Below are 21,536 nucleotides of genomic sequence, written 5' to 3'. Positions count from 1 at the left end.
GGTCAAGAATATATTTGATTTGGGCCGAGAGCCTAAGTCGTTCGAATGTTGCATTGTGTGTTTGGAATATTTGTCCGGGAGGTGCATGTTAGCCTAGTTTAGGTTTAGGGGGCCTACTCGCTGAGATTTATTCTCATTGTTGTTTAAACCCCACTTTTCAGACCCCCGACCCTGAAGATGGTAGATGCGCCGCTTCGTTTTGGGATTCCGTATCGCATAGAGCAATCGGTGATGGAGGACCCCGTAGGGAACGTGGAGTATTATGTTAGGTATTACAATATAGTTTGGGTCGACGAGGGCGGGCCACATTTCCGGGCCCATCCCTATCTCGCTTGGTGTTTTCGGGACCAGTTTGGCACTCACGGACCTTTTAGGACCTTCGACGTCCCGTTCGACGCATTAGGCCAGTCGGATCCGCAGGCCGCTGATAGAGAGATTGCGAGCCTCGCTGCCACGCCTGAGGAGGATTCCGGCGCCCAGCCAGTCATCATCGGGATGGACACCGAGTCCGAGGGAGAGGAGCCAATGGACTGGGAGTCCGACATCAAGCCAGAGCCGGAGCCTATGGAGTAAGAGCTAGAACCGGAGGATGATTCCGGGGTGGAATTTGTGGAGGCCGAGTCCGAGCCGGATTCGATGGATTCTGAGTCCGAGTCGTCTGACGATTCGTCCGAGTTCTCGGGATCCGACTCGGACTGGTTGCCCGAGATTTAGTCTTGACCATAGTTAGGTAGGGCCGACACTTTTTGATAGGTGCCCTTTCTAGGTTTAGTACTCTGACCGCCTGAGCCACCTACCCCTTTTTGAAGTTAGTGGCCGTTGATCCATTTTTGGTTAGTGCATATTTTGTTATGATGGATTTTGTAAATCCCTGTTATTAATGCAAGTTGTATTTATTGTATTTATTGCTATCCCTGGGTCATGTTGTTTTATTACGTACGGGTGTGATGTTGCTTCCGCATGTGCATTGATCTCTATGTTGGGTTTTGGGTCGGCGACGCGTCCTGGGACGTCGCACTAAATTCGACCTCGGTAGGGTTATCGAGTGCCGTAGGATTCGGGGCTTGACATTTTGGGTTATAAGTGGGTTGTGTTTAGTTTTAAAAATAGACTTAAATGAGTCATTAATGGGTTGCTTATTAACTTAATGGGTTTTAAATGAGTATTAAATGGGTCATAAATGGGTTACCCAATAAGCTTAAGTGAAATTTTCAATTTTTTTAACTTTCTGATTTTTATAATTTTTATATTCTTTTTGTTTTCTTTTTTCCTTTTCTTTTTCTCTTTTTCTTTTCCTTTTCTTTTTTTTGTTTTTTCTTCTTCCCCTGTCGGTGGTCGGCCGCCGGCCACAGGAGAGGGACGAGCTCGCCGGAGGGGTAAGAAGAAAAAAGAAAAAAAAGAAAAAGAAAAAGGAAAAGAAAAAAAGAAAAAAAATTAAAATATGATTCTTTTAAAATAAAAATAAAAAATATTAAAATGAATGCATAGAGGAAAATATGATTTTTCATACCAAATGATGAAAAATATTTTCTAGTTTATTTTCAGGTTTCAGCAAAATATTGGAAAATATTGTCATTTTCCTAAAAGCATTTTCCAGAAATGTTATATTTTCCGTTAAACAAATGGAGCCTCAATTTTTTTAAAAGATTTGTATTGCATGAAGATGTTTTAGCAACATAATTTTTTAAAAATATTATTAGAAATAAGCTTTCCTATATTTAGTTAAATGGGTCGGGTATGGGTTCGGTATGAGTCAAAGATTTTTGCCTTGCAATAAATGGGTCATACACGGGTTAGATGGGCCAAGTTGGGTCGGACCATTTATGATCCGACCCAAACCTAACCCGACCCGTTCGTTTAACAGGTCTAGTGTCGAGTTAGCTGACTTCACGGCACATTGGGCTTGTAGGGGTAGCAGCAAGGCATTGCAACAACACATCAGCAGCTTTCTGGGTCACGGACAGGAGGCGCGGCAGCTTCTCGTGGTGGGCTCGTCGGGGCATCAGCAAGGCATTGCGACGTTGGGGAAGCAGAATAGCATCATCATGAAGGGGCTCGGCTTTGACAGGATGGGCGCGGTTTGATGGCTCAGATCAGGACAGCAGGTCGTCTCGCTGGGTAGTGGGGCTCGGACTGGACAGCAGCTCGGCACGTCAGGGCTCGACGGAACTCGCAGGGGAGGCGCTCTTTGGTGACTCGGGAAAGCAGAGCATGTCAGGGACCTCGTCGTCGCGGTGGTTTGCGGCTTGGACAACAGCAGCTCGCCTGGTCAGCAGCCGTTGGGGCGAGCACAATTCATTGAGGTAGCAGACATGAAGGGTAGGCAAGGCAGTAGCAACAGGGGGGGTGTCATAGGTGCGGCCGAAGGGGGTGGGGGGAGGGATATTGCGGCTGTCAAGGTTGGTCGTGATCTCTCCCTTTCTCTTTTCTCTCTTCCTCAAGTGTATCGCTCGTGTACTCTCTGAATAATGATCGCTCCCCCCACAGGAATGAGATACAACTATGTTTATATATTGCATAACCCTAAGTCTTGCGGGCTTAGATTAAGCCCTAATCTGGGCTCTATTAATGTCAACGCTTTTTCTAATTGATTTTTCAATAGGTTGAATTAAGCTCGAATTAGGCCAAACGAGGCCCCTTTCTCTCGTGTAATTTGGCCAATATTCCCCTAGTGTTGGCTGAGTTTTGCTTGATGTGTGGGCCGGGTCCGCATGACTGATTTGAGTCTGTTCACCAACGCCGGTCCGATGCATAATGCAATTAAACTATATAATCTTAAACTATATACTATGCAATTTAACTCTAATATTTTTGTTTAGGAATTGAAAATTAATCCTTAATTTTCTATATGATTAATTATTAAATAATTAGTCAAAATTTTAGGTGACAACAATTCGAACTGATCAAGTAGAGAAATTTTTCGAGATGATGGGTGGGCAAAAAGAGCAAGTTAAGCTTCTCTTTACAAGCTTAAAACAGTTAATACTGTATGGTAGGATACGCACCAAAACAATGGGCGACGCAAAGTATGTGTAATCAAATGGAGATTTCTTCTCATACGCAGTATTTATTTCATTAACTTAAAAGGTATGCGTGAGCGCATAGGAAAGACTGTAATCCTTCTTTGAGTTCGTCATATTTTCCTCCATCCCTAATTGGAAGAAATTCCTTCTAAATTGTGGACATCACTCACGTTTATATTTAGTTAAATTTCATATCAATCATGTCCATACTTTGTAACTCGCCAGATCAATGTTAAATGACACCAAAGATGGGCATAGTGATACAACATCCTTTTATTCTCGGTTTGCAACAGTTACAATTCAAAACGTTTAAATGATGATGACATACTCAATTTGTATACTCCTAATTGTCATCGAGTATATCTATTGATAACTTTAGTTGAATTGTATCCTTCTTAGGAGCAGCCTTTCGAACCAAAACCTAGCTTTCCTCCGGCAACATCATACACAACTTCAAACGTTTTCTGCTGCACATTACCGTAAATGCCCAGATCACTATCATCACGATTCGCTGCAAACGCTAGGCAAACTTGAGAGGCCCTTGCGAAGTATAATATCCCGTTAGTGTCCAAATTGACGTCGACTCCCCCGGCAAAAGAGAATGTTATTGTTGGGATCGTGACCTTGCTCTCTTTGCTGAAGTCGTAGCAAGTATCGAGAATAGAAAGCGCTGGCGCCGTCGTGTAATTCGCCAGTGCTTTCCTGAATGCGGTTCTCAAGGCACTATAAGCTGTCGGAGGCAATCGGGTAATGACAGTTCCCGAGTCGATGATGGCGCCTCCGCTTGAAAAAACTGTCGATGGTATTGATAGACGATTCCCTCCGACACTGATTCCTACGATACTTATTCCATAGAATTGCGAGCTTTGTGGGACCTTTGATAGCGGCGTGAAGCTAACCGAGCTCGATGCTCCGCCGTCTTTGCCGAAAGTCAAGTGTCCGGTGGTGCTTGCGGAAGAGGGCAAGCAGTAGGAGAAATACTTGCCATATTTGGCCGCGGTTTGGTCCACGATGGAGATCTTGTCATCCGAGAGTCCAATCAACCCGGCGGTTCTGCCAAAGAGGCCTTGGTTGTTCTGGCCACAGCCGAATTCGAAATTGTCGATCACCTCCGTTGGTGATATTGTCAACTTCTCGGTTGCAAAGAAGCCGACTGAAGATGATTGGTCGCCGTATCGGATGCCATATAGACAGGTCGATCCGGAGCATCCTGAACTAACTACAGATCCAAGAGCAAAACACATTACTTGCATTAGTTCTAGTTATTCTTGTGATGATTTCTAACTTAAAGAAACCGAGATTCCTCATCTAAGCTTGAAGTACATTCTAGTAAGACATCGTAAGTATTAAGTATCTCAAATGTGGTTGACTATTACCGATGGAACCAAGTTGTGAGCATGATGTCGAGGAGCACGAGATATTGGTATAGGATGACGATTGAGATGGGTCAAAGATCGGGTTGGACTGAGTGTAGCAAGATTTCACGCACGGCTGGCACTGGGTCCACGTGAGAGGGCTGCCGGTGTCGAAAATGAGAGTGAGGTCCTTTTTTGGCGTGCCGAGGCCTATTGTAACTATGTAATTGCCGGTGCCCAAGGTGATGCCAGACTTGGCCGGAAGATTGGCCGCTGCCGAAGCTTTTAGGCCATCGCTGCTGTTGGAGGATCGGGACTGAATCCACTTGACCCTTGACTCATCTTGAAGCAGGGTTTCAGTGTGATTTAAAGGATTGTGGCCCCGAACAAGCTGAGAGCATGGACCGTGCTTGTGATATACTTCCAAGGTCGACTTTCGTTTGCTAGCTAAAAGCATGTCATGTGAGAGCAAGAGATTATGTGAGCAAGCTAATAATGTATTGGCCAAAAAAAAAGATTGTTCTATTTTTCCAGTCAACAAAGACTTGGGTTTAGCGTGGTCAACTCTTAAAATCATTGGTTTGACCGTGGAATAAAAAGTTAAGACCTCCATTCTCACTCTTCCCGTTCCTTTTTTTTTAAAATTATTTTCTCTTTTTCTAACCATAGTATTTCCATTGAATCAAAAGACTTAGCTTTTTGAATGGGACAAATCAATATGGTCATCGTCATTTGTACGACCAAGTCCCCCCACTAAATGCAACTTGAACTATTCGGCGCGTGCTGCCATGATAGAGATGGATCACCTGCCTACATGCCTTCTTCTCTAATCACCCTCTTTCCTCCTCATTTCCTCATTAATGTAATTATAATTATATGGAAAACATGAAGAAGAATCCATGGTAACTCACAGGTGAGAGGCAACAGTTCCTATGACTAAGCGGAGAGCAGTATACTTCCCTCCGAATTACTGTTCGGGTTCGGGTTCGGTCATTCACGGTACCGAATTCGACCAATCTCGTTCATGTTCGAGTTCGTTCATGATCCGAGAAAATCATTTTTCCACTGGACATAAGTACGCTACATATCCATATGTAAACCCATTTATCGAACGACAGAAAATACCGTGGTAATAGACTACTACACATGGCGATTTTCCATTTTACATGTTGAGAGAGAGAGAGAGAGAGAGAGAGAGAGAGAGAGAGAGAGAGAGAGAGAGAGAGAGAGAGAGACCTTTGGTAGTGGAAGGTGAGCAAGAAGGAGAAGGCAATAGAGAGCTAACTGATATAGTGTGGCTTGCAATCTTCCCTTCTACTCCATAAGTATAACCTTGGTGCATGAAGCAGATCATGAGGACGTGGAGGGAGAGTAAGAGGAGAGCCCTCTTAGACGCACTGAAGAATGAGCCCTCCATCAATCTGAAAGAGAGAGGAAGAGAAAATTGAAGTGCTTTTCCAAATTTTTGCCAATATGCTCTCTCGTTTAGCCTTTTTATATAGGGTTTCTCGGGCGGCAATCATGCACAGGCTTCTAAAGCCATACACGTCATCCTTCCTTAGATTAATTACTTTTATTCCGTCAATTCGGTTATGTTTTGTTTAATTCTAACTAGTGATTGAAGGGACGAGCCACCATGCTCCACTCAACTTTGCTTTTGTTGATGCACAACAACCACTGAGCATAAGAGCCGGTCCATTATCCGAAGAGATATGGCAAGTTATTCTTCAACCTGGTGGGAAGGAGTCCAATCGTACTTCCGATTAGTGGATCAGTGATAACTCGTATGCAAATTTACCGGAAGTAAATTATTAATGATGTCCATGTAATTCACTAATCTGAGGTATGATTGGAGTGAGTTTTCCCAAATAGGGTCATAGGAGAATGTGGCTCAAAAGAAAATAAAAGGAAAAAGAACTATGTACATATCTTGATTGATACATTATGTTAGAGAGTCATTTAATAATGCCTATAAATAGGATCGTGTATTATTTTTCAAGATAGATCGAAATATACAGAAATTCTACAATTTCTTTCTTTTGCATTATTTCTTATCTACTTTGATGTGCACATAATAAGTGTAACGAGATGAGAGCTCATTGTTGTAAGAATAACCAATGTCAATTTAATCCTAAGCCTTTTGACGATTAACCAATACAGTCCTTCTGGCTAATTATCCAAATAATAAGTTTATGACTAAATTGGCAAATTTCAAAAGCTTTAGGGCTAAATTGACACAATCGAAAGATTTATGACTAAATTGGTAATTCGTTAAAATATTTAAGACTGAATTGGCTGCTGCACAATAGGTTTTGGACTTTTTGGACTATTATTGCTCATTATTTGTGTATGAGGTTATGCCAACCATTAATCAAGATTTTTTTTTATCCGAAACCATTGATCAAGTTAGAGCACCAAATCTAGCAATGTGATTTATGACTTTAAAAGAGAAAGAAAAAAGAAGAGTATCCAATCTGTGTTGTGACATAGATCACTCGTTTCAGCCCATCGCCATCGGTGGAGGGATTGCTAGAAAAACACAGGTGAACGCCATGCCTCTACCGGCAAGGGAATCGTGATTGAATCTAATACAATCTCTATCTCGATTTTATGGAAGAAGGTATGAATTTTCCCTTTGACTATTGGCCTAATATTTATTATCTTTGGTAAGTCAATTTCAATGTCCATTGTTAATGATCTCTTGACTTTTGCTACAATTACCGATAGGTTGTGTAAAATCTTCATTTAGAGCGGGTGATCTTCAAATCTCATGGCGAGGTCTCTGGTTAAAGTTTCGGTACTCGTTCCTGGATTGCTTCCGAGTTCACATGAACTTTCTTTTGGGGATGATAGTTAAGGAGTCATTCTCGGAAGATGTCAAGTACGCATTAAGTTTGCTCGATGAGTTGATTTTTGTTTGGTGTTGGCAAAGGGTGCTTATATTCCATGGCTATATTAGTTGGATGTCGTACGTCGTGGGACAAGCAAGCTTCATTACTTGACTCATTGGAAGAGGGCATCCACATGATTCCCCATATGAGAAGTCAGAGTCAAGTTGTTTTCAGTAGGGGAGAATGATGAAGGACCACAATGACACCTACATTACACTTTTAATTAATTTCTTATCTATTGCATTTTTTTCGTCTCATTTTTAATTACATACACCCTTAACATCTTGAATGGACTACATTATCCAGCACTTTAGCATTTTTTTTGGAACAGTTAAAATTTGCCTACGGTACCAAGAATAATATTAAATGTGGGGATCCACTCTTAATTTGAGCTTAGTTCTTAACTTTTTTTCCTTCTTTTGGTTTAGTTTTTTTTTTCCCCATTTGGGACTAGTGTCCAGCAACGTTTCAACAGCAGAGGCTACTCCAGACTTGCACCGCTTGAAAACTGTCCTCGCTGCAGCTTGTTCAATCTTTAATTTCGCCAAGGCCACTCACGAATAGCAAACTCCCAGGTTTGGTGTCTCTTTTGACAGGTCTTTTTTTTTCAGTGAGCGTCCACAGTTGTTATAACGCCGTATCAAGGTTTTTCCAGCCAACTTTCAACGGATTCAAGCTTGACCAGACGAAAGCCCGCAAACCTACACTGACCTTCCGATCCCAGCAAGCCTTAGACGATTCGCCAGTGTTGTTCCTCGATTCTGTCGTTGCTGTTAAGCACAACCGAGAGCACTCTTCTGCCGAGTCGAGTACATCGCCGAGGAGTCCTCACCGTGAACACTGATGAGCTGCTTGTGGTCCATCGCTAGCCCCACGACGAGACTTGCTGCTCGTGATCCACCATGAACCACCATCCGTTGCAACCTTCATCTGTTGTCATTTCGAATTTGGAAAGTTATCCGCAAATTAGGTAAGATTATCTTTCAATTTGATCTTTTAAATTTGATGCCGATTTGTCAATTTCCGCTGTCTTTGGTGAATATGTGATATCCGCAAATATTTAAAAATCACCAAGTTAGGAAACTTTCGTAACTTAACAATGTGCTTGAACGGCAATCCGATCTCTAACTATGAGATACGATATCCGGCAGCACGGAAAATCTTCCTTCCTATCCATAACCACTTGGATATCCTGTTTCCAAATTAAAACGGAAAACCTTCCATCAATATCCATAACTACTTGGATATGATTGTTGTTATTATATTTTCAAATTTAAATAGATAATATAAGTTTCGTGAATTGCGTGGATGTGATTTGGTGATGGGAGTTATCTAAGGTTAATTGATTTTGCTAAAGAAAATACAAAAAAGTTAGGTAGGATTTTAATTGATTGTTATTGATAATTTTCATGCTTAGAATTTATCTAAATTGCTTTCCTTAGATAGAATATGATAGATTAGATTCACTTTTGAATTCATTCTATAAGGCTAGGATAATTTCCAACTTAAATTACGATTTACAATGGTTTATCTCCTAGTCTAACTTAGATATTATCCTAATCTTGATAGTTTATTTAGGTTAATTTTTAATTACGAATTTTCATGAAAAAAATACCAAAAAAGAAACCATTTTAGAATAAGTTAAATTACCTTTCTACAATAGATTGCATGTTTAATTTAGATTATTTATTTATTCCGAATTTTAATAAGGAAGTACCAAGAACAATACCCTAGAATAGGATAATTTGTTTTCCTTAGTTTAAAATTGCATGTCTAGATAATATACACTTTTAATTACGAATTTTAATAAAAAATGCAAAAATACATCATATGCATGTCATAAAGTCTTAGGATAATGAAATTGCACGTCATTTAGAAATTGCATGTTGGGGCATTTAATTAGGAATTGCATGTCATATTTTGTCCGTCATTACATATATGTTAGTTTTCAAATAATCAAGAGAAAACCAAAAAATACATTGAGAGGAATTGCGTGTTAATTAGAAATCATATTAAAGTTGATGATGTGATTTTTTAACTAACATTGCAGATGCTTACATTGCTTCGAGATATGGATATCGTCCCTATCTTGCAATTTATTTATCGCTTTGATCGTTGAGTGTTAAATAATGATTGTGTATCTGCATGATCACCTCACATGTTAGGAGATAATAAAAAATTGATTCAAGTTGCCTACTCAAATATTTTCATGAAAAAGGCACCAAAATGGCGTTAAAATAATTTAGCATAATCAAGTCTCCGTACTCATAATCTCTGATTCATAGGAGTAAAGTAATTCTCCTAATACTTAACTTGGGTTTTCAATCGACCCATCGTAAACTGATTAGTGGCGACTCCGATTGAAAATGATTTGCATGTCAAGAACTTTGAACCATATGTCGCGAATTGTTAAGGGCTTATGAGAGTCATAGTGCATATGAACTAAGGTCGCAAGCCTAGGCTTAATAAAAAATACAAAAATATATCATATGCATGTCATATAGTCTTAGCGTCATGAAATTGCACGTCATTTAGAAATTGCATGTTGGAGCATTTAGTTAGGAATTGCATGTCATATTTTGTACGTAATTACATATTGGTAAGGTTGCGACCTTACCTCAGAGGTGCACCAATTATGAGTTCGACTAATGGATTATTAAGCCTAGACTTAACTCGGGCTCTCCCAAGCCCTTACCAATTTGCAGCTTATAATTCAAGTTCTTAGTATGCAAATCATTTTCAATCAGGAGTTGCCACTAATCAGATTATGGTGTCTCGATTATGCAGGTACACAATCATTATTTAACACTCATTAATCAAAGCTATAAATAAGTTGCAAGATAGAGAGAATGTACTTGCCTCAAAGCAACGTAAGCATCTACCATGTTAGTTAGAAAATCATATCATTAACCCTAATATGATTTCTAATTAACATGCAATTTCATTCAATGTATTTTTTTTTATTTTCTCTTGATTATATGAAAACTAAAACGTATGCAATTACGTATAAAATACATGAAATGCAATTCTTAATTAAATGCCATAACATGTAATTTATAAATGACGTACAATTTCATGATCCTTAGATTATATGAGATGCATATGATGTATTTTTTGTATTTGTTTTATTAAAATTCGTAATTAAAATTGCCTATTTTTGAAACATGCAATTTTAAACTATGGAAAGAATATCCTTACCCAAAAAAAAAATATGGAAAGAATATTAACCTATTCTAGGGGTATTGTTTTTGGTATTTTCTTATTAAAATTCGGAATAAATAAATAACCTAATTTAAACATGCAATCTAATCGTAGAAAGATAATTTAACTTATTCTAAAATGATTTCTTTTTTGGTATTTTTCATGGAAATTTATAATTACAAATTACCCTAAATAAACTATCAAGATTAATATAGCATCTAAGTTAAACCAAGAAATAAATTATTCTAAATCCAAATTTATATTTGAAGTTATCTTATCTTTCTAGAATATATTCAAAAGTGAACCTAGTCTATCCTATTCTATCGAAATAAAGCAATCTTGATAAACTCTAAGCATGTAAATTATCTATAAAAATCGATTTGAAGTCTACCTAATCCTTTTTATTTTCATTTTCTTTAGCAAAAACAATTAAACATAGATAAAACACCTGCTTCACCCGCACTTTGACTTCCTCGTCGCTTTCCTTGAGGGAATCTGCGACAACTCAAAATTTATCTTATCTGTTTAAATTTGGAAATAGAATAAATCAGCGATCATAGCCAAGTGGTTATGGATATTGATAGAAGGTTTTCCATTTAAATTTGGAAATGTGATCATATCCAAATGGTTGTAGATAAGATGGATGATTTTCCAAACTACCGGGTATCGTATTTCATAGTTAGAGATCGGATTGCTGTCAAAGCACGTTGTTAAGTTAGGAAAGTTTCCTAGCTTGGGGATATTCGAATTTTTGTGTATATGCATTACTCACCCAAAGATAGCATAAATCAACAAAATAGGCAAGAAATTTAAAAGATCAAATTGGAAACTACCTAATTTGTGGATAACTTTCCAAATTCGAAACGATGGGATTGGATTGGAATTGAGACGGCAGATCATGGTTCGATCAGTGGTACGTCGCGGGATGCTTGGCTGGCGGGGCTGCTCGATGTTGGGACAGTGGGGTTGGTCGCACGGGGATGGGACAACAGCTCGTCCCAGCGTGGGGCTCGCGGGTGTGGAGGCTTGGCATATCTCGGTAGCAGCTGGACATCAGGGAAGTTCCCCCGGGGGGGGGTTGGTGTGGGGTGGAGGCTATTCAGCGAGTTTGGTCGGTGTCGAGTCAGCTGGCTTCACGGCACATCAGACTCGTAGGGGCAGCAACAAGGCATTGCGACAGCAGATTAGCAACTTGTTGGGTCAGGGACAGGAGGCCTGGCGGGCTCGTCAGGGCAGCAGCAAGGCGTCGCGACGTCGAGGAAGCAGAATAGCAGCAATGTGAAGGGGCTCGGCTTCGACGGGAAGGGTGCGGCTCGGTCACCCAGATCAGGACAGTAGGTCGTCTCATTAGGGTAGCAGGGCTCGGACTGGACAGCAGCTCAGCACTCTTTGATGACTCGGGAGAGCAGAGCACGTCGGGGACCTCGTTGTTGCGGTGGTTGGCGGCTTGGACAGCAGCAGCTCGCCTGGGGCGAGCACAACTCATTGAGGCAGCAGACATGAAGGGTCGGCAAGGCAGCAGAGACGGGAGGGTGTCATAGGCGCCAGGGGGGGAGGGATATGGCGGCCGTCAAGGTTGGCTGTGATCTCTCCCTCTCTCTTTTCTCTCTTCCTCACGTGTATCACTTGTGTATTCTCTGAATAATGATCGCTTCCCCCACAGGAATCAGATACAACTATGTTTATATATTGCATAACACTAAGTCTTGTGGGCTTAGATTGAGCCTTAATCTGGGCTCTATTAATCTCAAGGGTTTTTCTAATTGATTTTTCAATAAGGTTAAGCTCAAATTAGGCCAAACGAGGCCCCTTTTTCTTGTGTATTCGGCCATTATTCCCTTAATGCTGGCCAAATTTTGCTTGATGTGCGGGCTAGGTCCGCGTGACTGATTTGAGTCTGTTCACCAATGCCGGTCCAATGCATAATACAATTAAACTATATAATCCTAAACTATATGTTATGTAATTCAACTATAATATTTTTGTTTAGGGGTTAAAGGTTAATCCTTAATTTCTATGCAATTAATTATTGAATAATCAGTCAAAATTTTAGGTGTCAACGATATCGGACTGATCAAGTCGAGAAATTTTTCGAGATGATGGGTGGGCAAAAAGAGCAAGTTAAGCTTCTCCTTACAAGCTTAAAACAGTTAATACCGTATGGTAGGATACGCACCAAAACAATGGGCGACGCAAAGTATATCTAATCAAATGGAGATTTCTTCTAATACGCAATATTTATTTCGTTTAAAAGGTATGTGTGAGCGCATAGGAAAGACTGTAATCCTTCTTCGAGTTTGTCATATTTTCCTCCATCCCTAATTGAAATAAATTTCTTAACAATGGGGGCATCGTTCACGTTTATATTTAATTAAATTTGCATATCAATGATGTCCATAGTTTGTAACTTGCCACTTCGATGTTAACCGACACCAAACAATGGACATAGTAATACAACATCCTTTTATTCTCGGTTTGCAATAGTTATAATTCAAACCGTTTAAATGATGATGATGGCATACTCAATTTGTATACTCCTAATTGTCATCGAGTATATCTATTAATAACTTTGGTTGAACTGTATCCATCTTAGGAGCAGCCATTCGAACCAAAACCTAGCCTTCCTCCGGCAACATCGTACACGACTTCAAACGTTTTCTGCTGCACATTACCGTAAACGCCCAGATCACTATCATCACCATTCGCTGCAAACGCGAGGCAAACTTGAGAGGCCTTTGCGACGTATAATATCCCGTTAGGGACCAAATTGACGTTGACTCCCCCGGCAAAAGAGAATGTTATTGTTGGGACAGTGACCGTGCTCTCTTTGCTGAAGTCGTAGCAAGTATCGAGAATAGAAAGTGCTGGCGCCATCGTGTAATTCGCCATCGCTTTCCTGAATGCGCTTCTCAAGGCACTATAAGCTGTCGGAGGCAATCGGGTAATGACAGTTCCCGAGTCGATGATGGCGCCTCCGCTCGAAAAAACTGTCGATGGTATTGATAGACGATTCCCTCCGACACTGATTCCTACGATACTTATTCCATAGAATTGCGAGCTTTGTGGGACCGTTGATAACGGCGTGAAGCTGACCGAGCTTGATGCTCCGCCATCTTTGCCGAAAGTCAAGTGTCCGGTGGAACTAGTGGAAGAGGGCAAGCAGTAGGAGAAATACTTGCCATATTTGGCTGCGGTTTGTTCCACGATGGAGATCTTGTCATCCGAGAGTCCAATCAACCCTGCGGCTCTGCCAAAGAGGCCTTGGTTGTTCTCGCCGCAGCCGAATTCGAAATTGTCGATCACCTCCGTTGGTGATATTGTCAACTTCTCGGTTGCAAAGAAGCCGACTGAAGATGATTGGTCGCCGTACTGGATGCCATAGAGACAGGTCGATCTGGAGCATCCTGAAGTAACTACAGATCCAAGAGCAAAACACATTACTTGCATTAGTTCTAGTTATTCTTGTGATGATTTCTAACTTAAAGAAACCGAGATTCCTCATCTATGCTTGAAGAACATTCTAGTAAGACATCATAAATGTTAAGTATCTCAAATGTGGTTGACTATTACCGATGGAACCAAGTTGTGAGCATGATGTCGAGGAGCACGAGATATTAGCATAGGATGACGATTGAGACGGGTCAAAGATCGGGTTGGACTGAGTGTAGCAAGATTTCACGCACGGCTGGCACTGGGTCCACGTGAGAGGGCTGCCGGTGTCGAAAATGAGAGTGAGGTCCTTTTTTGGCGTGCCGAGGCCTATTGTAACTATGTAATTGCCGGTGCCCAAGGTGATGCCAGACTTTGCCGGAAGACTGGCCGCTGCCGAAGCTTTTAGGCCATCGCTGCCGTTGGAGGATCGGGACTGAATCCACTTGACCCTTGACTCATCTTGAAGCAGGGTTTCAGTGTGATTTAAAGGATTGTGGCCTTGAACAAGCTGAGAGCATGGGCCGTGCTTGTGATATACTTCCAAGGTCGACTTTCGTTTGCTAGCTAAAAGCATGTCATGTGAGAGCAAGAGATTATGTGAGCAAGCTAATAATGTATTGGCAAAAAAAAAAGATTGTTCTATTTTTCCAGTCAACAAAGACTTGGGTTCAGCGTGGTCAACTCTTAAAATCATTGGTTTGACCGTGGAATAAAAAGTTAAGACCTCCATTCTCACTCTTCCCATTCGTTTTTTTTTTTAAATTATTTTCTCTTTTTCTAACCATAGTATTTCCATTGGATCAAAAGACTTAGCTTTTTTGATGGGACAAATCAATATGGTCATCGTCATTTGTACGACCAAGTCCCCCCACTAAATGCAACTTGAACTATTCGGCGCGTGCTACTATGATAGAGACGGATCACCTGCCTATACGCCTTCTTCTCTAATCACCCTCTTTCCTCCTCATTTCCTCATTAATGTAATTATAATTATATGGAAAACACGAAGAAGAATCCATGGTAACTCACAGGTGAGAGGCAAGAGTTCCTATGACTAAGCGGAGAGCAGTACACTTTCCCTCCGAACTACGGTTCGGGTTCGAGTTTGGTCATTCACGGCGCTGAATTCGACCAATCTCGTTCATGCTCGAGTTTGTTCATGATATCAGAAAATCACTTTTTTATTGGACATAAGTACGCTACGTATCCACATGTAAACCGATTTATCGAACGATAGAGAATACTGTGGTAATAGACTACTACCCAGGGCGATTTTCCATTTTACAAGTTGAGAGAGAGAGAGAGAGGGAGAGAGAGAGAGAGACCTTTGGTAGTGGAAGGTGAGCAAGAAGGAGAAGGCAATAGAGAGCTAACTGATACAGTGTGGCTTGCAATCTTCCCTTCTACTCCATAAGTATAACCTTGGTGCATGAAGCAGATCATGAGGACGTGGAGGGAGAGTAAGAGGAGAGCAATCTTAGACGCACAGAAGAATGAGCCCTCCATCAATCTGAAAGAGAGAGGAAGAGAAAATTGAAGTGCTTTTCCAAAATTTTGCCAATATGCTCTCTCGTTTAGCCTTTTTATATAGAGTTTCTCGGGCGGCAACCATGCACAGGATTATAAGGCCATACACGTCATCCTTCCTTAGATTAATTACTTTTATTCCGTCAATTCGGTTATATTTTGTTTAATTCTAACTAGTGATTGAAGGGACGAGCCACCATCCTCCACTCAACTTTGCTTTTGTTAATGCACAACGACTATTGAGCATAAGAGCCGGTCTAATATGCGAAGAGATATCGCAAGTTATTCTTCAACCTGATGGGAAGGAGTCCAATCATACTTCCGATTAGTGGGTCAGTGATAACTCGTATGCAAATTTAGCGGAAGTTAATTATTAATGATGTCCATGTAATTCACTAATCTGAGGTATGATTGGAGTGAGTTTTCCCAAATAGGATCATAGGAGAATGTGGCTCAAAAGAAAATAAAAGGAAAAAGAACTATGTACATATCTTGATTGATACATTATGTTAGAGAGTCATTTAATAATGCCTATAAATAGGATCGTGTATTATTTTTCGAGATAGATCGAAATATACAGAAATTCTACAATTTCTTTCTTTTGCATTATTTCTTATCTACTGTGATGTGCACATAATAAGTGTAACGAGATGAGAGCGCATTGTTGTACAAATAACCAATGTAGTCTTAAACTTATTATATGACTGCCAATTTAGTCCTAAACATTTTAACAACTTGTTAATTTAGTCCTAAATCTTTTAATTGTGTCAATTTAATCCTAAACCTTTTGACAATTAACCAATACAGTCCTTCTGGCTAATTATCCAAATAATAAATTTATGACTAAATTGGCAAATTTTCAAAAGCTTTAGGACTAAATTGACACAATTGAAAGATTTATGGCTAAATTGGTAAATCGTTAAAATATTTAAGATTGAATTGGCCGCTGTACAATAGGTTTAGGACTTTCTGGACTATTATTGCTCATTATTTGTGTATGAGGTTATGCCAACTATTAATCAATATTTTTTTTTATCCGAAACCATTGATCAAGTTAGAGCACCAAATCTAGCAATGTGATTTATGACTTTAAAAGAGAAAGAAAAAAGAAGAGTATCCAATCTGGGTTGTGACACATCTCCCGGGGTCTACGGAAGGGGCTTTTGCTTTTGTGTGCCGCGATTCTGAAGGGAGATTGATCGAAGGAGTTGTGCAACCAATCCGAGTGTCCTCCGCCCTTCACTCTGAAACCCTTGCTTGTCTCCACGCTCTTCGACACTTTGCTAGCCGATTTGGACAGAAATTTGTGCTGGAAACTGATAGCTCCACCTTGATAAGCTTCTTACAAGATTCCTCTCTCTGCTCGTGGGACGTTGAGCCCCTTATCACAGAATGCTTAGGCTTCATGGCCCTTTTTGAGAGTCTTGAGTTCACCTACTGCCCTCCAGATTCAAACAGATTAGCAGATTGAGTTGTAAAGGCCACAAGAGTTAAGGCTCTTCCACGTTATTGGGTTTCTTACCCACCACCCCCTCTATGGGAGTTCCTGTATTTTGATGCCCCTTTCTCTAGAGGGCTAGTTGTTAAATGAAATGATAAGTCTCTGTTATGTCCAAAAAAAAAAATTTTGGGTTGTGACATAGATCTCTCGTTTCAGCCCATCCCCATCGATGGGGGGATTGCTAGAAAAACACAAGTGACGCTGTGCCTCTACCAACAAGGGAATCGTCATTGAATCTAATACAATCTCTATCTCGATTTTATGGAAGAAGGTATGAATTTTCCCTTTGACTATTGGCCTAATATTTATTATCTTTGGTAAGTCAATTTCAATGTCCATTGAATTTCAATGTCCATTGTTAATGATCTCTTGACTTTTGCTACAATTACCGATAGATTGTGTAAAATCTTCATTCAGAGTGGTTGATCTTCAAATCTCATGGCGAGGTATCCGGTTAAAGTTTCGGTACTCGCTCCTGGATTGCTTCCGAGTTCACATGAACTTTCTTTTGGGGATGATAGTTAAGGAGTCATTCTCGGAAGATGTCAAGGACGCATTAAGTTTGCTCGATGAGTTGATTTTTGTTTGGTGTTGGCAAAGGGTGCTTATATTCCATGGCTATATTAGTTGGATGTCGTACGTCGTGGGACAAGCAAGCTTCATTACTTGACTCATTGGAAGAGGGCATCCACATGATTCCCCATAGGAGAAGTCAGAGTCAAGTTGTTTTCAGTAGGGGAGAATGATGAAGAACCACAATGACACCCACATTACACTTTTAATTAATTTCTTATTTATTGCATTTTTTTCGTCTCATTTTTAATTACATACACCCCTAACACCTTGAATTGACTCCATTATCCAGCACTTTAGCATTTTTTTGGAACAGTTAAAATTTTGCCTACGCTACCAAGACTAAGATTAAATGTGGGGATGCACTCTTAATTTGAGCTTAGTTCTTAACTTTTTTTTCCTTCTTTTGGTTTGGTTTCTTTTTTTTCCCCATTTGGGACTAGTGTCTCTCTTTTTCAAAAAAAAAAAAAGTCTATTTGCAGATAGCCAATTATTATTATGTTAAAGAGTTGTATTATTTCTTTTCTTTTTTTATATACTAAGGAAATCATATTCTAAAAATAACCAAAGTACTAATAAGAGTAAAAAGGATTGATCTACTAGTTTTAATAAATGTTTAGAATTTTTAATGTACTTAATTTGTCAAATTGTCAAATTGTTATTTTTGAATATATCTTATAAAATATCGTGTAATGATGGCATGAAAAATAAATAAAAATTGGACCATTTGAATCATCAAACAATATGAAATATGAGCAGTTAAAACATATTAAAGTTATAATTAAACCATTGCATTCATTAAAACTAGTAGGTCGATCCATTTTACTCTTACTGGTGCTTAGGTTATTTTTGGAACAATGGTCTCCTAGTTCGAAAAAAGAAGAAATATACAACTCATTACACAGTAACTAATTGGTTATCTGTCAAAGAAACTTATATATTTTTTTTAAAAGAGTGACACCGGTCCTAAATGTGAAAAAAAGAAGAAGATATAAGTTTAATTCAAGAGTGGACCCTACATCTGATCTTAGTCTTTGTTGTTTGGATAGAATTGTAACTGGAAATTTTTTAAGTTTCAAAAAAGTGAAACCCGCGAAGGATAATGTGGTCAATTTAATATGATATGGTTATATATAGTGAAAAATTGGGAGTGAAAAAAGCATGGGCTTATTTATATTATCTCATTAAGTTTTGCTCGCTAATGTTCCATTAAGAAACTGGGTTTACCGATTACACTATTTGTATAGCGGTTAATGCATTTCTTTAGTTAGCTTTAATTATGAATTGATAATGAGATTATTAAGTTATTGCCAAATTTTGGCGTTTCTTGCTATCCCATTTTTCTCCCCTTTCTAGCAATCTCAATCGTGTTTTGCTACCGCTTTCATCCCGAAATAGTTTGCGGTTTCTTGCTATCCTATTTTTCTTCCCTTTCTACGATTCTAAATCCAATCTTGTCCGTCTTTTGTTATGTGCGTCCATTTTGCATTAGTTTCAATTTACAATAACGACGAGTTTTCTCACAAGTTTGAAGATGTGAAAATTCATAGTTGCTTAAGGTAGCCTAAGTAAAGAGGAATTTTTAATTAACGGAATGATTAGAGATAATGAACTCTTAAATGTGCTTGACAAATTCGATTCGTGGGAGTACAATTATATATGTTGATTTTTGGATCCTACTTTAAATGTCGTCGATCTTAGGTGCCGGTGGGGCACGAATTAAACAGAAAACCTTAGAGAAAAACAAAAACAGGATACAATTAGAAATAAAGGAGTGGCATCAAGTGGGAATGGTCTGAAGGTCATGTCAAGGAAAGTCTTTGTCGCAGGCGCGCGACGTACAACCCCCGTCAAAGTTATTTCCGTACGTGTTCGAGCCGGTGCTGGATCACCGACTTGATGTAAATATATACAAAATAAATAATTTAAAAAATATTTTCGTAAAAATGATCGTATATATCGCTTGAAATAATTAGTTAATGAAAGATATTTTTGTTATCGATAATAATCCATGTTTAAATATTTTCGTGAATGATTAAAATATTTCTTGTTCTTTCGTGTTTGTAAGCGATATAATCCATCAGTTTTAGAAAAATATTTTTTTAAATCATTTATTTTCTGCGAAAATAAATAGCTTTCATATTTGCTTGGTAGGGAAATACTATGTCATCTTTTGACTGAACGACAAACTTGTGTGTGGCCTGCTAAAAACGTGTAGGGACAGCAGGTCGCTTATTAGTAAGAACAGCTTGATTGATTTTGTCGCTTGCTCGTTTGGAGCCATCAATTCATTTTTTTCGAAATAAACGCATCCTTAATATTTTCATATTTGCTTGATAGGGAAATTCTATATTGACGGTTGACTGAACGACAATTTTCATGCACGGTGTGCTAAAAACGTGTGGGGACGGCGGCATGTAGTTGTGCTTTATCAGTAAGAACAGCTTGATTGAATCTCTCTCTCTCTCTCTCTCACTCTCTCTCTCTCACTCTTTTGGAGCCATTAGGTGCATAACACATCAACGACTTTGGAATCATGTCACTTGGAGCCATTAGCTGTATAACACATCGATGACTTTGGAATCCTCTCTCTCTCTCTCTCTCTCTGAATCATTCATTTGTTCATTCTGAACTTATTTTACCCAAAAAACAACCATGACACTATTTGGTTCAAGTAATACAATATTATTACACTGTTTGGTTTCAAGAATGACATATGCGCATAACGGCAAATTGCGTTAGAATTCCCAAAATGTCCATATAATCAAAATCAGAGAGAGTATAGTCATTTTCATTTTAAATAGTCAATCATGATTGATTAGTTTGCTACCCCATATATTATTAGAAGTATAATATATCAGATCAAATATTTATTTATATCTTACTAATTTTATTTGTGATAATAACAAAAAGTTAAGCACATAAAGTGCAATAACATTTAAATAAATATTGTACTATGCTAGTTGTCACTTTAATAGGCAATCATCAATGCAATATCTCCCATCTATACTATCAAGACATTACAATTTAACAAACAAACAAATAAGTAATTAATATCATGAGGATTTAATTCATGTCCTATACCCAACAAAATAATTGAGATAATATTGCAAAATGAAGCTCCTTCGTGGTGTCTTTATCTTTAGCATACCATGTATTAGACTTGTCAAACGGATGGGTCATGTCATAAATGGTTCGACCCAAATTGACTTATTAACCCATTTATATGTAATGTAAATTTCTCGATCCATACCTAACCCGACCTATATTGTTAAAACGTTTTTATATTTAACTTAATTTAGGATAACTTGTTTCTTATGATTTTTTTTTAAAAAAAATTGTATTGCTAAAACACTTCCACGAAAAACAAATCTAGTGGACGATTTTTATAATTTTTTATATTTTATATTTGATTTTTTTCTTTCTTTTCCTTTTTTTTCTAGAAATCCGACCAGATATCCTTCTTCCTCCGGCTTTCGGCCAATGACCGACGGATGGTGGCGACCAGTGATCGACGACCGGGCCATTGCCGGCCGATCGAGGTGGAGAAATAAGGAAAAAGAAAGAAAAGAAAATAAATATTATTAAAAAAATTCGCGGTCCTCACCTATTGTTGGCGAGGGTTGGCTAGCCCTCGCCGGATTTCGTATAAGAAAAAAGGAAAATAAAAAATTTTAAAAATTATAAAAAGTCACAAAATTAAAAAATCAGAAAACTTGTTTGTGACTCACATAACATAGTTAGGTAATCTATTTAGGGAAAATTTCATTTTGGTACCCAAAGTGGGGGTCTTTTCTCAATTTGGTACCCAAAGTGGACATAGTCTCAAATTGGTACCCAAAGTGCCCATTCAGTCTCAATTTGGTACCTGGGTTCGCCGGGCGGTCAAATGCTCACCGGCCGATAAGAAATTTACTGTTCCGGCTACCGGAACAGTATTTTTTTAATTTTTAATTTTTTTTCTTTTTTCCTTTTTCTGTTTTTTTCTTTTCCTTTTCCTTTTCCTTTTCTTTTTTTTTCCTCCCTTCCCTCC

The 21,536-nt window shown here is 38.9% G+C and overlaps 2 protein-coding genes across 2 annotated transcripts; both read right to left on the bottom strand.

Moving 5' to 3' along the window:
- Positions 1–3,272: 3,272 nt before the first annotated feature.
- On the bottom strand, positions 3,273–5,853 carry LOC115663727 (aspartyl protease family protein At5g10770-like). The gene is made up of 3 exons (XM_056307903.1): positions 5,615–5,853; positions 4,400–4,825; positions 3,273–4,242 (listed from the first exon to the last, which is right to left on the bottom strand). The coding sequence occupies exons 1-3, from the start codon at positions 5,793–5,795 to the stop codon at positions 3,419–3,421; spliced, it is 1,431 nt and encodes a 476-aa protein (XP_056163878.1). The 5' UTR covers positions 5,796–5,853; the 3' UTR covers positions 3,273–3,418.
- Positions 5,854–13,044: 7,191 nt separating this feature from the next.
- LOC115690392 (aspartyl protease family protein At5g10770-like) lies at positions 13,045–15,447 on the bottom strand. Its single transcript, XM_030616717.2, has 3 exons — positions 15,228–15,447; positions 14,041–14,466; positions 13,045–13,883 (listed from the first exon to the last, which is right to left on the bottom strand). The coding sequence occupies exons 1-3, from the start codon at positions 15,406–15,408 to the stop codon at positions 13,060–13,062; spliced, it is 1,431 nt and encodes a 476-aa protein (XP_030472577.1). The 5' UTR covers positions 15,409–15,447; the 3' UTR covers positions 13,045–13,059.
- Between the last annotated feature and the right edge of the window lie 6,089 nt (positions 15,448–21,536).

This window comes from Syzygium oleosum, unplaced genomic scaffold, assembly GCF_021117445.2.
Source record: "Syzygium oleosum isolate NSW1041296 unplaced genomic scaffold, Sole_v2.1 Sole_v2.62, whole genome shotgun sequence".
NCBI classification, from domain to species: domain Eukaryota; kingdom Viridiplantae; phylum Streptophyta; class Magnoliopsida; order Myrtales; family Myrtaceae; genus Syzygium; species Syzygium oleosum.
The sequence above is the reverse complement of the archived record's forward strand: the minus strand, read 5'-3'. Positions and strand labels throughout refer to the sequence as shown.

Excerpts from the sequence above, each read along its gene's own strand:
- LOC115690392 (XM_030616717.2), bottom strand. The coding sequence starts at position 15,408 with ATGGAGGGCTCATTCTTCTGTGCGTCTAAGATTGCTCTCCTCTTACTC. Across the intron at positions 14,467-15,227 it reads CTCACCTTCCACTACCAAAG|CTAGCAAACGAAAGTCGACC; the intron begins GTCTCTCTCTCT and ends ACATGCTTTTAG. Across the intron at positions 13,884-14,040 it reads CTCACAACTTGGTTCCATCG|TTACTTCAGGATGCTCCAGA; the intron begins GTAATAGTCAAC and ends TTGGATCTGTAG.
- LOC115663727 (XM_056307903.1), bottom strand. The coding sequence starts at position 5,795 with ATGGAGGGCTCATTCTTCAGTGCGTCTAAGAGGGCTCTCCTCTTACTC. Across the intron at positions 4,826-5,614 it reads CTCACCTTCCACTACCAAAG|CTAGCAAACGAAAGTCGACC; the intron begins GTCTCTCTCTCT and ends ACATGCTTTTAG. Across the intron at positions 4,243-4,399 it reads CTCACAACTTGGTTCCATCG|TTAGTTCAGGATGCTCCGGA; the intron begins GTAATAGTCAAC and ends TTGGATCTGTAG.